Source organism: Peromyscus californicus, unplaced genomic scaffold, assembly GCF_007827085.1.
Source record: "Peromyscus californicus insignis strain IS unplaced genomic scaffold, ASM782708v3 Scaffold_2__1_contigs__length_46816999, whole genome shotgun sequence".
Lineage (NCBI taxonomy): Eukaryota > Metazoa > Chordata > Mammalia > Rodentia > Cricetidae > Peromyscus > Peromyscus californicus.
The window spans coordinates 36,368,340-36,384,122 of NW_026294540.1; the positions used below are offsets into that span (position 1 = coordinate 36,368,340).

The 15,783-nt window shown below is 45.1% G+C and overlaps 1 protein-coding gene across 5 annotated transcripts; it reads left to right on the forward strand.

The window, feature by feature from the left end:
• Window positions 1-953: 953 nt before the first annotated feature.
• Znf12 (zinc finger protein 12) lies at window positions 954-15,294 on the forward strand. 5 transcript variants are annotated; one of them, XM_052754362.1, is made up of 5 exons: window positions 954-1,268; window positions 2,085-2,144; window positions 6,766-6,892; window positions 7,133-7,191; window positions 11,534-11,679. In XM_052754362.1, exons 2-5 carry the CDS (start codon window positions 2,130-2,132, stop codon window positions 11,558-11,560), a joined length of 228 nt encoding a protein of 75 aa, XP_052610322.1. In that variant the 5' UTR covers window positions 954-1,268; window positions 2,085-2,129; the 3' UTR covers window positions 11,561-11,679. The 5 variants fall into 5 exon arrangements, with proteins under 5 accessions (XP_052610322.1, XP_052610317.1, XP_052610318.1 ...); XM_052754357.1 differs by having other exon boundaries at window positions 962-1,268; window positions 7,133-7,228; window positions 11,534-15,294; XM_052754358.1 differs by lacking the exon at window positions 7,133-7,191 and having other exon boundaries at window positions 962-1,268; window positions 11,534-15,294.
• Window positions 15,295-15,783: the final 489 nt, after the last annotated feature.

Sequence of the window (15,783 nt, forward strand, 5' to 3'; positions counted from 1 at the left end):
CTAGGCTTGTAACTACCTGCCTGTCACAGGGATGTGGGAGCTTTTGCTTTGTGAGATAAGGACCAGCTCAGATGGACACCTCAGTTACCACGAACCTGGGAGAAGGTGCAGCCAATCTTGAAGAGCAGTCCTTCCAAGGAGGAGTCACCCTTTCTCCAGAGACCACGTGCACCCTGCAGTGTCTGAGGGGCTTATTAGTGATGCTTCTGGCTCCTTCCTACTCTTCATGGGACAGTGGTTCACCTGTGATGGACACCACAGGTTGGCTGGGGTGCTTCGTTCATGATGAAACTTATTTTCTGCAATTGTGTAGAGAATTTTTGCCTTAGCAGCTTTTGTTTGGTCTCCATCAGCTTTGGAAACCGTTAGGACAAGAACACTGTTTATTTGGGAGGGTAGGTGGACTTGGAGAAATCATTGAGCACATGGTATCATGTTTGAACATTGTCATTGTCACCTGACTTCAAACATCGACTTTGAGAAGTCCTATTACAGGCCCCTGTTTCTCCTTGCTGTGTGTAGGTTCTGGTTGCTTTAGAATTTTTATGAATTCGTTGCGTGATCCAGAAAAACCACTATTTTTGTCTTCTCTCCCTTCTTTGGAAAGAATTGCTAGACATTTCTTGTACTTGGTGTTTTATGGAAACTTCTAATACTTCGGTTAACACAGCACGACAAACAGTTATCTGTCAGACTGTGCCTTTTACTTGAAAGCCCTGGGGGCCAGGAGTGGGCGTGGTGCCTTGATGCTATAACCCCTCGGGCCATTTCTGGAGGCTTAGAGGGAGTGAGGACAAATGCGAGAGTAACCGCAAGGCCCGGAGTTACTGTTGCTCTCAGCTGGCGGAGACGAGGAAGACACTTGTGTGACGGTCCCTAGAATCAGGGCCGCCTAGACTTCTGGGAGTGAGGGAGACCCCTGGGTCTAGGCCATTTTAGGGGACGCTGCTGCGCGTGCGCACCTCGGCCTGCCTGCGAGCTCGCGCATGCGCACGACCGCTGCACCGCCCTGGCCTCCTGCGGTCTGTGTTTCTGCCCTCGCTCCGGCCGCTTAGGTGTGTGCGAGCTGGAGTAGCGGAGCCTGAGGGACCGAGGCTGGAGCGTCCCGGTCCGCAGCAGGCGGGCACGGCTGTGCAGGCCGGGGAGGCCGAAGGCCGGGCTGACAGGGGCGTCAAGACCCGGGCCCGGCGCGGCCTCCTAGGTGAGGCCTGAGGATGCAGATCAGGGCCTTGGGAAGGAGCCTGGGTCTGGCTGATTGCTTGTTGGAGGTACGGGGGCGCGCGGGGGGGTTCGGGGGGAGCCGGACGGGGGACGGAGCGATCAGCGCCTGCGCAAAGCCTCTGCTCTCCTCTTTCCTTAGCATGCGGGATCCGGGATGGTCGCAGTGGTCGGGCTGAGAGCAGGGGGGCTGCACCACTTTGGGCAGCGTTGATTGTCCGAGGACGAGGCGGGCGGGCATAGAAAGGGTTAGCGACCTGAGCTGCGAAGGCGCTGTCCACACTCCAGCCTCACTCGACACCCCTTCCGCTCATGGTTTCAGAGTCTCACGAGTGTCACTCGGCGCCCATGGGCACCCTTGCTGTGTCTGCTTGGTTCCCCCGAGACTGTCCCTGCAGCATCGTATAGTCTAGTTGAGGGCAAGTTTGTTTTTGGCTCTGTTCATGAGGGAAGACTGTAGGTCTGCAGTGGTGGTGACTTTACCGAGGTCACCCTGAGGTTTTTTTAGTAGGAGTGCTACCAGGCTGGCGTTCCTTCTGCAGTATTACAATCGCACTCACAATATCACTTAATTTTATACAAATACAGCCCCCACCAGGTTAACTGTATTGTTTTCAGAGCAGCCTGTGAGTAATCGTTTGTATCCCTGTTAAACAATGTAATTTGTTGAACTGGCATTTCATGTTAGTTCACCTTGATAGTGGCACTCATTCATACCCCATGCATGGTTACAATTCTCCAGTCCTTTCTGAAAACAATGAGACCATCACCCATAGGTTTCCTTCTTGGAATGTTCTGGTAGATTTTTGTATAGGAGATTCCCCCTTGACATATCACTCCTAATGGCTTTGTTTTTCCTTCCCCAGACCCGACTCTAGTACTTCTCCAGACTTTTCCTTCAGCAGCAGAAGATGAATACATCCTTGGTAAGTTTTGTTTTATTTCTGTTCACATCTCTTATTGTCTAATTTGGTCTACTGCACTCGAAGAGGCAAAGAAGAGTTCAGACTTTAAAAGAGAAAATAGGGGCTGGAGAGATGGCTCAGAGGTTAAGAGCACTGATTGCTCTTCCAGAGGTCCTGAGTTCAATTCCCACATGGCTCACAGCCTCCTGTAATGAGATCTGGCGCCCTCTTCTGCTGGGCAGGGATACATGCAGACAGAACATTGCATACATAATATATAAAAAGAGAGAAAATAGATAAAATAGGAATAGGTAAAAGGATCAGACAAAACAGTAGTGAACAATAGTAAGCATTTTTGTTGTGCTCATATCTATAGGTAGCATGGTCTTTAAAGAAGTCCTTATGGTGGGGTAGTTGTCACCTTGACCAGATTTAGAGACATGTGGGAGATGGCCTCTGGGAATGCCTGTGTGTGTGTGTGTGTGTGTGTGTGTGTGTGTGTGTGTGTGTGTGTGTGTGTGTGTGTTGGGTGGGTATCTTGATTACATTCATTGATGTAGGGAAGCTCATTTTATCATGGGCAAGACCATTCCCTGGGCATCCTGGGCTGCATAAATTGGAGAAGATGACGAGTACCCACAGGCATGCTTTCCTCACTCTCTGTTTCCCGGTTGTGGATTCGATGTGACTGTCTGCTTCAAGCTTCTACTGCCTTGGGTTATTCTCCGTGGTGGAGGGTACCCTTGAACTGACCTACAATCCCAGCTCTGCAGTGGTCTTCTGGGGTAATTCCCCTGCAGGCTCTACAGCAGGCAGGGGAAAAACGGTCCACGAAGAGACAAGAACGAAACTCAGCTCAGCCTGATTTTATTGTAGCCGGCACTGGACCAGGACTTCTAGAGTCTGGCCTGTAACTAGAGTTTTCTTGGTCCTGCCTGGCCCATGGTCAGGACAAATCTCTCTCACCTGCCAGTCCCACAGCCACTCAGACCCAACCAAGTAAACACACAGAGACTTATATTGCTTACAAACTGTATGGCTGTGGCAGGCTTCTTGCTAACTGTTCTTATATCTTAAATTAACCCATTTCTATTAATCTATAAGTTGCCACGTGGCTCGTAGCTTACCAGTATCTTAACATCTTCTCATGGGAGCTGGCAGCGTCTTCTTGCCTCAGCCTTCCCTTCCCAGAATTCTCTTCTCTGCTTGTCCTGCCTGTACTTCCTGCCTGGCTACTGGCCAATCAGTGTTTTTATTTATTAACCAATCAGAGCAACACATTTAACATACAGAACATCCCACAGCACTGGCCCATATCATTCTACTTTGAAAATGTAAATTTTTGAAAAATTTACAATTTTTCAATTGTAAAGCACAATTTTTGAAAAAAAAGTATTCAAAAAATTTTTGAAAAAAGATAATAATTTAGTCCCAAGTACACAACAATTTAAGGCATGTTTACGTTAAGATTCCTTATAAAGTACATCTGGCCTCTTTCACAAGAATGGGTACTGTTGACTCAGAGATAATGTCCAAGATTTAGGGTCTAGGGAGCTTGACTGAGGTAAACATAACACCAGGCATTGGTCTGGCCCTAAGATAGCATAGAAGTCGCTTAGGCTATTGTCAAACACAAGTTATATCACTCATAAGAATGGAGTTTATGGTGCTCAAGATTTAGGGGAAAAGGTCTTGGACAAGTAAAAATGTAAATTCTGGGAGATGCTGACAGAGCCTGTCTCAGCAGACAGCAGAGGATCACCAGGTTGTAAAACGACATCATTGCTAGCCTTCCAGGAAGAGCACCTACCTCATTCCATTGAAGAGGTAAACTCTATGTTTAACTATCCTGGCTTCTCCAGTGCTTATCTGTGTGCAGAAGGCCTTTTTGCTCTCTACAGTATTCTAACACACGCATGCACTCAAGCGCATAGGCGTGTACCCCCTATTGACCCCTCCTGTCTCCAGTCTCTGTCAGTTTCTGTCTTGCTGCCCTCTTTCTGGATTTAGAATTTCTTCTGCCTTCTCATGGCTCCTCTTAACCCTGCCCTGATCTCGCTCTCTTGGCATTAGCCAATAGCTCTGTGCTGGTTCACCTGTGGATCAGTCAGTTGCCTGCTGAGCATCTCTGGACTCTGTCCCTACAACACCCAACAGACTGTTGCATCAAATAACTCAGTCTTTCCAGCCCATCGATGTGTCTTCTCCTGTTCCTTTCCTTTCATTGGTCCGTTGTCCAACCTAGAAGGATGCAGTTTATTCAGAACGATCCCATTTTCCATCACCACATTCAGTTTTCTCTCATGGTCTGAGTAGTTTTCTTTGTTTGCTTTAATTTCTTTGTTTTTGCATCATTGGTTGGTTTGAAAGGGGGCCTTGGTATGTCACTCAGGCTACCCCTGAGCTCTTGATTCCCCCTCTTCAGCCGAAAGTTAAAGGCATATGCCACCATCCCTGGCTCTGGTGATGACTCTCAGTGTCCCAAGAAGTTAAGTGACAGACCCTTGAATAACCTTTCTTCCCTTTGGCTAGAGTTACTTATTAATTAGGAGTCATTATTCACTGGCAAATGCCAGTGTGCTCTCCTGGATACTGGCATTCTCTAAATAGCATATTCCTTCCCAGGAGCTCACTGAGGTGCCCTTAGTGGGAGAGTCTCAAATAGAAACACACAAATTAGGAATATCTACGGAGGTATGAATAGCATAGTAAGTTTATCCTGACTGTGTTCTCAGTAAAGAGCTGGCCCCTAGGTGCTTTTAATATAAGAGAGATTCTGTCAGCTCACATCTTACTGTTTGGGTTGGTGGTATTTTTGTTGTCTTTTTTGTTTTGTTTTGTTTAGTTATTTTGTAGGTGTGTGCATGCCATGTTGGGTGTGTGGAGGTTAAAGGACAACTTCCAGGAGTCAGGTCACGGGGACTAAACTCAAGTTGCCAGATTTGGTGGCAAGCACCTTCACCTGCTGAGCCATCTTGCTAGCCCTTGTGTATTTATTTACAAGGTGCTCTGTCATTTCCATTTCTTTCCCAAAGCAATAATTTCACATCTTTCTTCCTCTCCTGAAAACTAGCTTACAGGTCACTGGCTTAAAGCATCTTTGTTGTATGGTTAATGTATGTTTATAATAATACATATTATATATATGATAATAACATATTATTATATAGTCAATAACCAACAATAACTTAGACACCACTGAAATCTACTTCACTGTGCTAAGCGCTTCCCATAGAGCCCATGATACCCACTAACGTCACAGGTAGAGGTGATGCTATAGCAGGAGGCAGTTGTAGTGTTGATGTGTTTGTGAATGAAACAGTTTATTCAAAAGCTAAACACTAGCCGGGCGGTGGTGGCACACGCCTTTAAGCCCAACACTTAGGAGGCAGAGCCAGGTGGATCTCTGTGAGTTTGCGGCCAGCCTGGTCTACAGAGCGAGATCTAGGACAGGCACCAAAACTACACAGAGAAACCCTGTCTCGAAAAACCAAAACAAAACAAAAAAAAAAAAAGTTAAACACTAAAAGGAAGTTTGAGGTGCTGAGGACATAGCTCTGTGGTTAAAGCACTTGTCCCTTAAGTTGTGAACTGGAGTTCAGATTTCCAGGAACCCATAAAAATACCAAATGGGTGTGACAGCCTTGGAGGGAAGAGACAGGGAGATCCCACGAAGACTAGCCATGTCACCAGGTTCTGGGCTTGATTGAGGGACTCTGCAATGGAGAATGCTGTGTTGAAGAATCTGGGGCATATGTGCCAAGTGTAGGAGAGAGACGTGGACTGGTGATGATAATTTGTGAAGTGTTTGTACATGGAGAGCAGTTAAACTATCCATGAATCCAGGCAGGCTCTCCACCAAAGCAGTCAGTGCTCTGGGAACCTGGAGGAGAGAAGAACTAGCAGAGGACATGAGAAAAGAGTCAGGGAAGGAAAGGGTGGGGGGACCAACATTGTTCATGTACTGGAGACAAGATGGAGAGTGTTCCAAAAGTAGGGTGCACCTAGGATCGCACAGGTGTCCCTCGGGTCTGAGCTCCTCGGCGGTAGGAACTGTTTCTGATGTGTTTGTGTCCGTGACAACCAGCATTGTTCCTGGCTTGCAGTTCAAGCCCAGTGCTTTCTTAATGTGAATAAATGAGTCACAAGGCAGTTGGGGTTTTTTCTTTCTACTTTTCATGTGTGTGTACTATGTGTATTTGTGTATATGCACAGTTTTGCTTGTGTGTGAGTGCATGTGGGGGCCCAGGGTTGATGTTGGGAACCATCATTCACCCTTCTACTTTATTCATTGAGGAAGGATCTCTTAGTCAAACCCAAAATTCTCCAGTATGGCTAGTCTTGCTAGCCAGCTCCCTCTGGAGAGCCCTGTCTTGACTTCCCAGATTGGAACTACAGAGGGGCTGCCATGCCTGCCTGGCGTTTCCGTGGGTTTCTGGAAGCCCTACCTCTGGTTCTCACTCTTGACGGAGCCATTTCTCTAGCCCTGAGGCAGTGTGTTTTTGACAGGCATGCTTTCCTTTCACAGTCTAATCTAAAATAAAATATACAGGGTTGGTGGTTAACAGCGCCATTGAGCTTGGGAAGAGCTTGTCTTCAGATGCCTGTTGGTTGTGATCGAATTCTGACCATATTGTTGCAGGGCCCACTGTCATTCAAGGATGTGGCTGTGGCCTTCACCCAGGAGGAGTGGCAGCAGCTGGGCTCTGAGGAGAAGACAACATACAGGGATGTGATGCTGGAGAACTACAGCAACCTCGTCTCCGTAGGTGAGGACCAGTTGCAGTCTGAGCTGCTGGGGATGCCTTCAAAGTCGCTAAAGAGTTGATGACTTTGAGTTTGAATTCTGTGGGATGATCGTGAGTGGTTTGTTCTGATTGGCCTTTCTGTGAAAATGAAGCACTAGGGCTCGTGTGCCACACAGTTGGTACAGTGGCACTTGCCCCTCATGATAGGAGCCCTGACGGCATGCAGGCAGGCTCAAGTTGTTTTTCATTTCTCATTAACAGGGTATCACATTATCAAACCGGATGTTATCATCAAGTTGGAACAAGGAGACGAGCCATGGGTAGGAGAAGAAGCATTCTCACCTCAGAGCTGTCCAGGTGTGTTAGTGGAGGCAGAGAGGCAGATGATGGTAACTGGGGAGTTTCTCCCAGAAACGTTCTGATCATCCCAAGCTTTAGAAGTTACTGAAGGTAGTTAGTCACTCCTACAGGTTTCTTCCTTCCGCATGAAAATATATAGTTACAGAGACTTTCTCCCTGGCTACCAATATCCAGAATCAAAGATTCCTAGCTGGCTGTGAGGGATGCACGCCTTTAATCCCAGGAGGCAGAGGCAGGTGGATCTCTATGAGTTCGAGGCCAGCCTGGGCTACAGAACAACTTCCAGGACAGCCAGGACTGCACAGATGAAGTCAGTTCCTTTTCCTCTAAACCTTGCGTATTCCATTTGAGTCACCCATTCTCATAGCTTTCTTGTATTACGTGCTCACAAGTGTGCTGTGCAGTAACGACCTCCTTCAGCTCTTAGGTTACTAACACCTCCTGGTCTTGTTTTCATTCTCTCTGTGAAGTGCTTTGAGCTCTGTATTAGTCATTCTGCTGTGGCTGTGACAAACCCTCACCAAAGGAACTTAAGGAGAACAGGTCTTTTTTGGCTCACAGCTCCAGGGTGTGCACAGCCCATCACAGTTTAGAAGTCACAGCAGCAGGACTTTGAGGCAGCTGCTCACACTGTGCTCACACTGCATCCACAGTCAGGCAGAGAGTGATGCTTGCTGGTGCACAGCTTGCTTTCTCATTTTTATTCAGTCCAGAATCCTAGCCCGGGGCTGGTACTCCAAACAGTGGCCATCAGGTACTCCATCCTCATCAGGATGATCCCCACAGGGTTGCCTAGAGGCTTGACTTCTACATGATTGACAATGTTAGCCATCACAGGCTCTTTTTTTGGGGGGAGAGGGGAGTAAAACAGGGTTTCTCTGTGTAGTTTTGGTGCCTGTCCTGGATCTCGCTCTGTAGAACAGGCTGGCCTTGAACTCAGAGAGACAGAGATCCACCTGCCTCTGTCTCCCGAGTGCTGGGCTTAAAGTTGTACACCACCACCACCCAGCCACAGATTTTTTGTTTTTTGGTTTTTTTTGAGTCAGCCTGTAGCCCAGGCTGACCTCGAACTCCCAAAGATCCACCTGCCTCTGCCTCCCCAGTGCTGGGATTAAAGGCATGTGCCACCACTGCCCGGTTTTTTTGGTTTTTGTTTTTTTTTTTAACCTTTATCTTATATGTGTGTTTTGCCTGCATGTATATCTGCACACCATGTGCATGCAGTGCCTGTGGAGGACAGGAGAGGGGTTGGCTGTCCTCAACTGGAGTTGCAGTGGTTGGGAAGAGCTATCTGGGTGCTAGGAATCTAACCCAGGTCCTCTGGAAGAGCAACCGATACTCTTAACTGATAAGCCATCTCTCTAGCCCCTCTAAATCATGCTTCTGAGGTCATTGGACAACTTTATGGAGTCAGTCTTTCCTTCATATGGGCTCTAGAGATTGCTAGGTTTTTTTCAGCAAGCTTCTTTACCCAGTGAGCCATTTTACCTTCCACCTCTTTATTGAGGTCAGTTTACAAAGTCCATATCCTAAACCATTTGATCCTGGCCTCTCCTTGCCTCTATGGGCATGTCTTCTTGTTCTCTGGAAACCCAGCTCTATGGTGTTTAGCTCCTGCAGACTTGGGTCTCTATCTCTCTTCCAAAATACTTCTCATAGCCTCATACTAGTTCTTTTATTCCCAGTGATATTAGGAATGATGTTCTGTTGTGTTGTGGACATATATGACATTGGATTTATTTGTCTTCCACCTTAAAGTATCTAGGAAGGGTTTTGTTCTGCCTGTGTCCCCTGGCTTCATGATTTCTCAGAGGGCTTCTCCACTCTCAAATCTGAGGTTTTTGTTTGCCTGTGTGTTTCTCTGCAGACTCACACTGGCATGGCAGCTGCGCTGTATTTTCTCTGGTAACAGTGTGTGTTTCTCTCGTTCTTGTTGTGTGTGAAAATTGATTATGAACTCTTCCAGCTTATAGTTGCTGAGCACTGTTCCTATCTCCCCTAATTACTCAGTTGAACTCTGCTCATTTACCACCATGACCCTCAGAGAGGCTCTAAGAACATCTACTCATCAGGTGGTACAGGTCTCCAGAGTGACTGGGTGTTTTTCCCTTAGGAAATATCTTACTTTACCTTCTAGACAGTTTAAATGTAAGCATTAAATGTGCCTGGGCTGCTATTAATCCTGTTTGCCTTGGAAAGACTTCATCTGAAGTATCCAGTTGATCCTTTACAAAGTAAACCTATTTAAGTTCCTTGTCTCCAGAGGCTTAACACAGCGATGGCTCTGTACTCCTTGCAAGAGTGTCCTGAAACCCTCGCTAACTGCATTTGGTCCATGGTCTTAGCGTCTTCTCATCATGGGGTTTTCGTCTTTGCAGCCTTACATTTCCTTAGGACAGGCTGTGCTTCCCCATGTAGTAAGGTTTTTAAGTCTGAGTGCAAGTTTCCACCCCGGAGAGTTATTTTCCTTCCCGACTCTTATCATTACTCCAGTATCACTCTTCTCTCTGCAGTAAAAGTAGGCAAGATGTCAAGCAGGAAAGCAGTGGGAACAGAGACTTGTGGGTGCCGATATGCCATGAATTTGTGTGATATCCCAGAAATTCCTGCATAAGGCCATGGCACTGTGATCTGTATCGCATGACCCACTTTGTTCAGTGAATAGCTTATTTTTCCTGGGACAGAATGTTTTCAGTTATGACTCATCCTGGCTTTGAGTCGTTATTGAGTCCAGGTGGAAAAGTGTTGATTTTTGACACTGGTGGATTCTGGGAGGCTATAAGAAGAATAAGATTAATGTGTGACGTGTGACGTGTGTGACGTGATGATATGCATGACATCGAGTGAAATAAGTCCATCCCATAATTTCTAAGAGAAGTGAAAAGAAAAATCACCATTGGAAGAGCATGCTGAGGGACGTGATTCCTAAGGTTTGCACACTGAGTAAAACTCACTCATATTCAGAATTCAGAAACTGCAGCAGGTTCTGTTGGTTCTTTTCTGTTGCTGTGGTAAAACACCATGACCAAGGCAACTTACAGAAGAAAGTTCATTTGGGGGCTTATGGTTCCAGAATGATAATGGTCCATCAATGTCACATCAGGAGCATGGCAACAGGCAAGCAGGAGCAGCAGCTGAGAGCTCATATCGCAGTCCTCAGACAGAAAGAGAGTAAGAGAACTCAAAATGGCAAGAGTCTTTTGAAACGTGAAAGCTTCTAGTGTCATACTTTCTTCAGGAAGGCCACACCTCCTAATCTCCCCAAATAGCCACCAACTAGGGACCAAGTATTTAAATGCTCAAGACTTTTGGGGAACAACTCATTCAAACCAATGTAGGGGGGCTAAAGAAATTATTGGTAGATTGAAAGTGGGAAAAGTAATTGCTCAAGTCATCTTGAATGTGTGTTTTGTGCCACACGCTGTTCTGAGCACCTGGGACTCCTATAACCCCACAACCACCGTGTGAGATAAAGCCCATCGTTTCCTGCTGACAGGTGGGGATGGTGACCATAGAGGGTGTTAAACGGCTTTCCCTGGGTTACCACATCAGTTCATGTCATACAGGCCCAGCTAGGAACAGAAGTCCATTTCATGGCCAGAGTGAGTGCAGTCTCGAACTTAGCATTGGCAGGGTCCTTTTTTGAAAAAAATCAAAGCTTTTAGAGGATGACATATTTTTCTGTGCCCTTTGATCCTTCCTGTTCACATTGGTGTTCCAGAACTCACCTTCTAAGTGAAGCTTAGAGGGGAAGTCTGGGTCTCAGGTTCTAAACACGAGAAAAATTTAGGTATAACTCACATGACACTGCTGTGTGGAATGCAAAAACCAAGTGGTATGGAAGGATACAAAGGAGAGAAAGTGATGCAAGTGGACAAGTGGTCGATGTAGTCAGCAATGCCTTAGTCTGACCCCCACCCCCACCCACCCCACCCCGAGCGCTTGTCTGTCCCCAGCCTGAGTCCTTGTTTCCGTGTATCTTGCTCTCTCTTGTGCAGTGGTGCTCCTAACTGTCCTGAAGGCTCTCCCTCTGCTGTGACTCGTTCCATCCAGCATCCCTTTTTTCTACCAGTCACTGCTCTGTGAACAAAATATTACAAAGTAACCCAGATCAAAGGGGCTATGTTTTCTCGGTTTACTTTCCTCCCGCCAGTGGAGATCTGTCTGTTATTCCAGAAGAGTAAACAGGATGAATACTAGCAGGATGTGATGCTAGACTCAAAATGAGAGGCTGTGTATCAGTGTCAGACCATGTATTATGTAAGAAAATGTACAAACATGGGTTCATTTTGCCTTCTTTAGATGAAATCTGGCAGAAGAATGACCTGATGGAGAAATTCCAGGGAGATGAAGAGAAACAGTCGTGGTCAACTGTGTTCAACTACAAAAGCATAGTTGAAAAGACAGGTGATATGGCTAGTAAAGCCACTCATGAAGAAACAACACTTGTTCCTTCAAGGAAAGTCATACCTAAGTGTGACTCCTGTGAGAAGAGCTTGGCGTGCATCTCCGAATTCATTAGTAGCGATGGAAGCTATGCAAAAATGAAGCCCAATGTGTGTGCAGGATGTGGGAAATCACTCCTCCACATTAAGCTTGAGAAAACACATCCAGGAGATGATTCTTACGAATTTAGTCAGAATGAAGATGATTACACTCTAAGTGAAGAAAATATTTATCAGAAAATTCATATTTTGGAGAAGCCCTTTGAATATGTTGAGTGCCAGAAATCCTTCCCAGCGAACACGGTTTTTCTTAATCACATGGAAGAGAAGCCCTATGATTGGAATGAGTCTGAAATAACTTTTCTTCAGATGTCAGACCTCAGTGTCCACCAGAGTTCTTCCATGGAAGTGAAACCCTACGAGTGCCATGAATGTGGGAAGTCCTTCTGTAAAAAGTCCAAATTCATTATACATCAGAGAACTCATACAGGAGAGAAACCTTTTAAGTGTAACCAGTGTGGGAAATCCTTCTGCCAGAAGGGAACCCTCACTGTACATCAGAGAACCCACACAGGGGAGAAACCCTATGAATGTAATGAATGTGGGAAAAACTTCTACCAGAAGTTACACCTCATTCAGCACCAGAGAACTCACTCAGGAGAAAAGCCCTATGAATGTAGCTACTGTGGGAAATCCTTTTGCCAGAAGACACACCTCACACAGCACCAGAGGACACATTCAGGAGAGAGGCCCTATGTTTGCCATGACTGTGGAAAGACTTTCTCTCAGAAGTCAGCACTTAATGATCACCAGAAAATCCACACAGGTGTAAAACTGTACAAGTGCAGCGAGTGTGGGAAGTGCTTCTGCCGCAAGTCTACTCTCACAACCCACATGAGGACACACACAGGAGAGAAGCCCTATGAATGCAATGAGTGTGGGAAGTTCTTCTCTAGGCTCTCATACCTAACTGTTCACTACAGAACACATTCAGGAGAGAAACCCTATGAGTGTGCAGAATGTGGGAAAACCTTCTATCTGAACTCAGCCCTCATGAGACATCAGAGAACACACACAGGAGAGAAACCTTATGAATGTAATGAGTGCGGGAAATTATTCTCACAGCTGTCCTACCTCACTGTACATCATAGAACTCATTCAGGAGTGAAACCCTATGAATGTAGTGAGTGTGGGAAAACCTTCTACCAAAATTCAGCCCTTTGTAGGCACCGGAGAATTCATAGAGGGGAGAAACCCTATGAATGTTACATATGTGGAAAGTTCTTCTCTCAGATGTCATACCTCACTATACATCATAGAATTCATTCAGGAGAGAAACCCTATGAATGTAGTGAGTGTGGGAAAACGTTCTGCCAGAATTCAGCACTTAACAGACATCAGAGAACACATACAGGAGAAAAAGCCTATGAATGTTATGAATGTGGAAAATGCTTTTCTCAGATGTCATATCTCACTATACATCATAGGATTCATTCAGGAGAAAAGCCCTTTGAATGTAATGAATGTGGGAAAGCCTTCTCTCGGATGTCATACCTCACTGTGCATTACAGAACCCACTCAGGAGAGAAGCCCTATGAATGTACTGAATGTGGGAAGAAGTTCTACCACAAGTCAGCATTCAATAGCCATCAGAGAATTCATAGAAGAGGGAATGGGAATGTAGTTGATGTGGGAAGGCTCCTTTAAAGTCAGACTTCAGCTGACCACCTCAGTGAACTAAAAACTCCTGTCCAGAGTGGAGCCCAATTATACAATTGGCCCTCAGCACCCATAGGTTCCATATCTGAGGAATCAACCAACCAGAACTACTTAGGAAAGGTTTTATCTGTACTGAATATATACAGAATTTTTTCTTGTTATTCCCTAAGTAGTACAATATAACAACTTTCTATTACATTATATGGTATTAAGCATTATAGATAACCTAGAGACGAGTTAAAGTACATGGGAGGATTGTGTTAAATACAGCATTTTACATAGGGACTTAACGAACTGCAGACTTTGGTGTTCAGTGCTCCTAGAACCACACTCCACATACCAAAGGATCCTTTATCAGAGAGCCCACACAAATGAGCAGAACAAGTCCATGGGAAGTAGATTCATCTGGAAACTCACAGGTCAGAAGCCACAATTGTGAAAAGACCACATAGCAGACTACACAGGAGTAAGAATGTATAAATACTTTTCAACATGACTTCAAACTGCTTATCAGGGAATTGACTCAACTTAAAGAATATGGGACATGCACTCCTTTGGAAACTGCTAATACTAAAGGAGATTTTGTAAAATTAAAAGAAGATAATCTGCTAGAAATATGTACACTCTATAACTACAGGATATAAAATTGTCAGTCTAGTTAGCCAAGTTTGCTGCATTAAACTAGTAAACAGTTCCCAAGGAACACAGAACTTGGGGTTTCTTGTTCCTAGTTTAGTAACGATCACAGAAATCATATGTTCAGTTTTAATCCAGCTTGGAAAAGCATTGTATCCTTGTTTGTAACATATAGTAAGATTACCATTCTAAGTTCACCATCGTGTTATTTTTTTTAATATGCACTGTCACTGAAGTAGTATTTGAAAGTTATGAACTATGCCTTTTTCTTGTTCCTTGGATTTTAAAATGCATTTGGTCATTGTTACAGGATTGTATCATCTGTAAGAGGCCAATGTTTTTGTTGTTTTCAACTAGCAAAGAAGACAGAAATGTATCTATAAAATAGGAAACTCTGAATAGGTCATTTTTAATTAAGCCAGAAGTCTCCAAGGGCAAGAAATAGCTTTAGCACTCACTGTATTCTGTACAACTAAGGACTATACTTAGAATATTCTCATTTCTATCTGCTGTTTGTTCACTTTTTATGTAGATGCTTAGGTGTGTGTAGAGCACAAGGGCTGGGTAGCACTGTCTGTGCTACTGTTGTGAACGTTCTCTGCTCTACCATCACTAGGAGGTGAGAACACACAAATAAGGCTTGTGGCAGACATCATCCATGGCCTTCTGTCACTCCCTCCTTGCTCTTTGCCTGTAGTCTGAGTATTCATTCCTCCTTGGAAGATGGGCTATCGCTCCTAATAAGTTTTATTGGTAGTGATAATCCTTTCTTGTAGCCTTGGACCCAAGTCTAAAGAATTAGAGGGGTTATTAGAGATCATTTCCTGAAAGGGTTTCCTCAAAGAAGCCAAACCTTGGTGACCATCACCATATGTGGATGTGGTGCCAGATAATGACTCCCAACAATGGATACAGTGTAATCATGGCCGTTACAGAAAGTAGAATAACCTGGCACCTAAATGATGTCGCAGAGCCACTAAACCAGCGTGACCTGCAGCCACTCCGTGTCTGTAGTGTGTTTTGTCTTTTCCTAAGAGATTATTTGTTTCTAAGCCAGTTGACTTAGGAATGTTCTGCTAGTAACAACAAGACAGTCTACCTGGTGTAGCATTACACTTTGTAGGAGTTATGCAATTCAGAAGTGGACTTGAGGTAAATCATTTATTTTGATGTGTTAATAGAGAGATTTATTATCTGTAACTTCATATGTAAACAGTCTGAAAATTGAAAATGAACTTTAAACAAGTGTGTATGCTTCCTTGAGCTCTCCTGTCATTGGCCTGTAAAGTTATTTTCCTGTGTGTATGGGTGTGCACATGTCTGTGGATGCCCAAGACAACTTCAAGTGTCATCCTTCAGATAATGTCTCCCTTGTTTGCTGAGATGGTGTCACCAACAGGCCTGGAGTTTATCAAGTAAACTAGGCTGGCCCAGCATGTCTCGGGAGCCACCTGTCTCCAGCTCCCCATTGCTTAGATTACAAGTGCCCTTGATTGTATTTTGTACATGGATTCTGGGGATGGAACCCGAGGCATCATGCATGTGCATCAGGAACTTTACCAACAGCCATCCACCACCATAGCTGGTTCACATGGTTCTGGGTATCAAACTCAGAGCCTGATGATGATGGTCAGGCAGGCACTTGACCAACTGAGGCCTTGTTTTATTGTTTGTTTTGAGATACAAGTGTTTTCGTTGTAGCCCTGACAGGCCTTGAACTCATTGTGATCCTCCTGCCTTAATCTCCCAAGT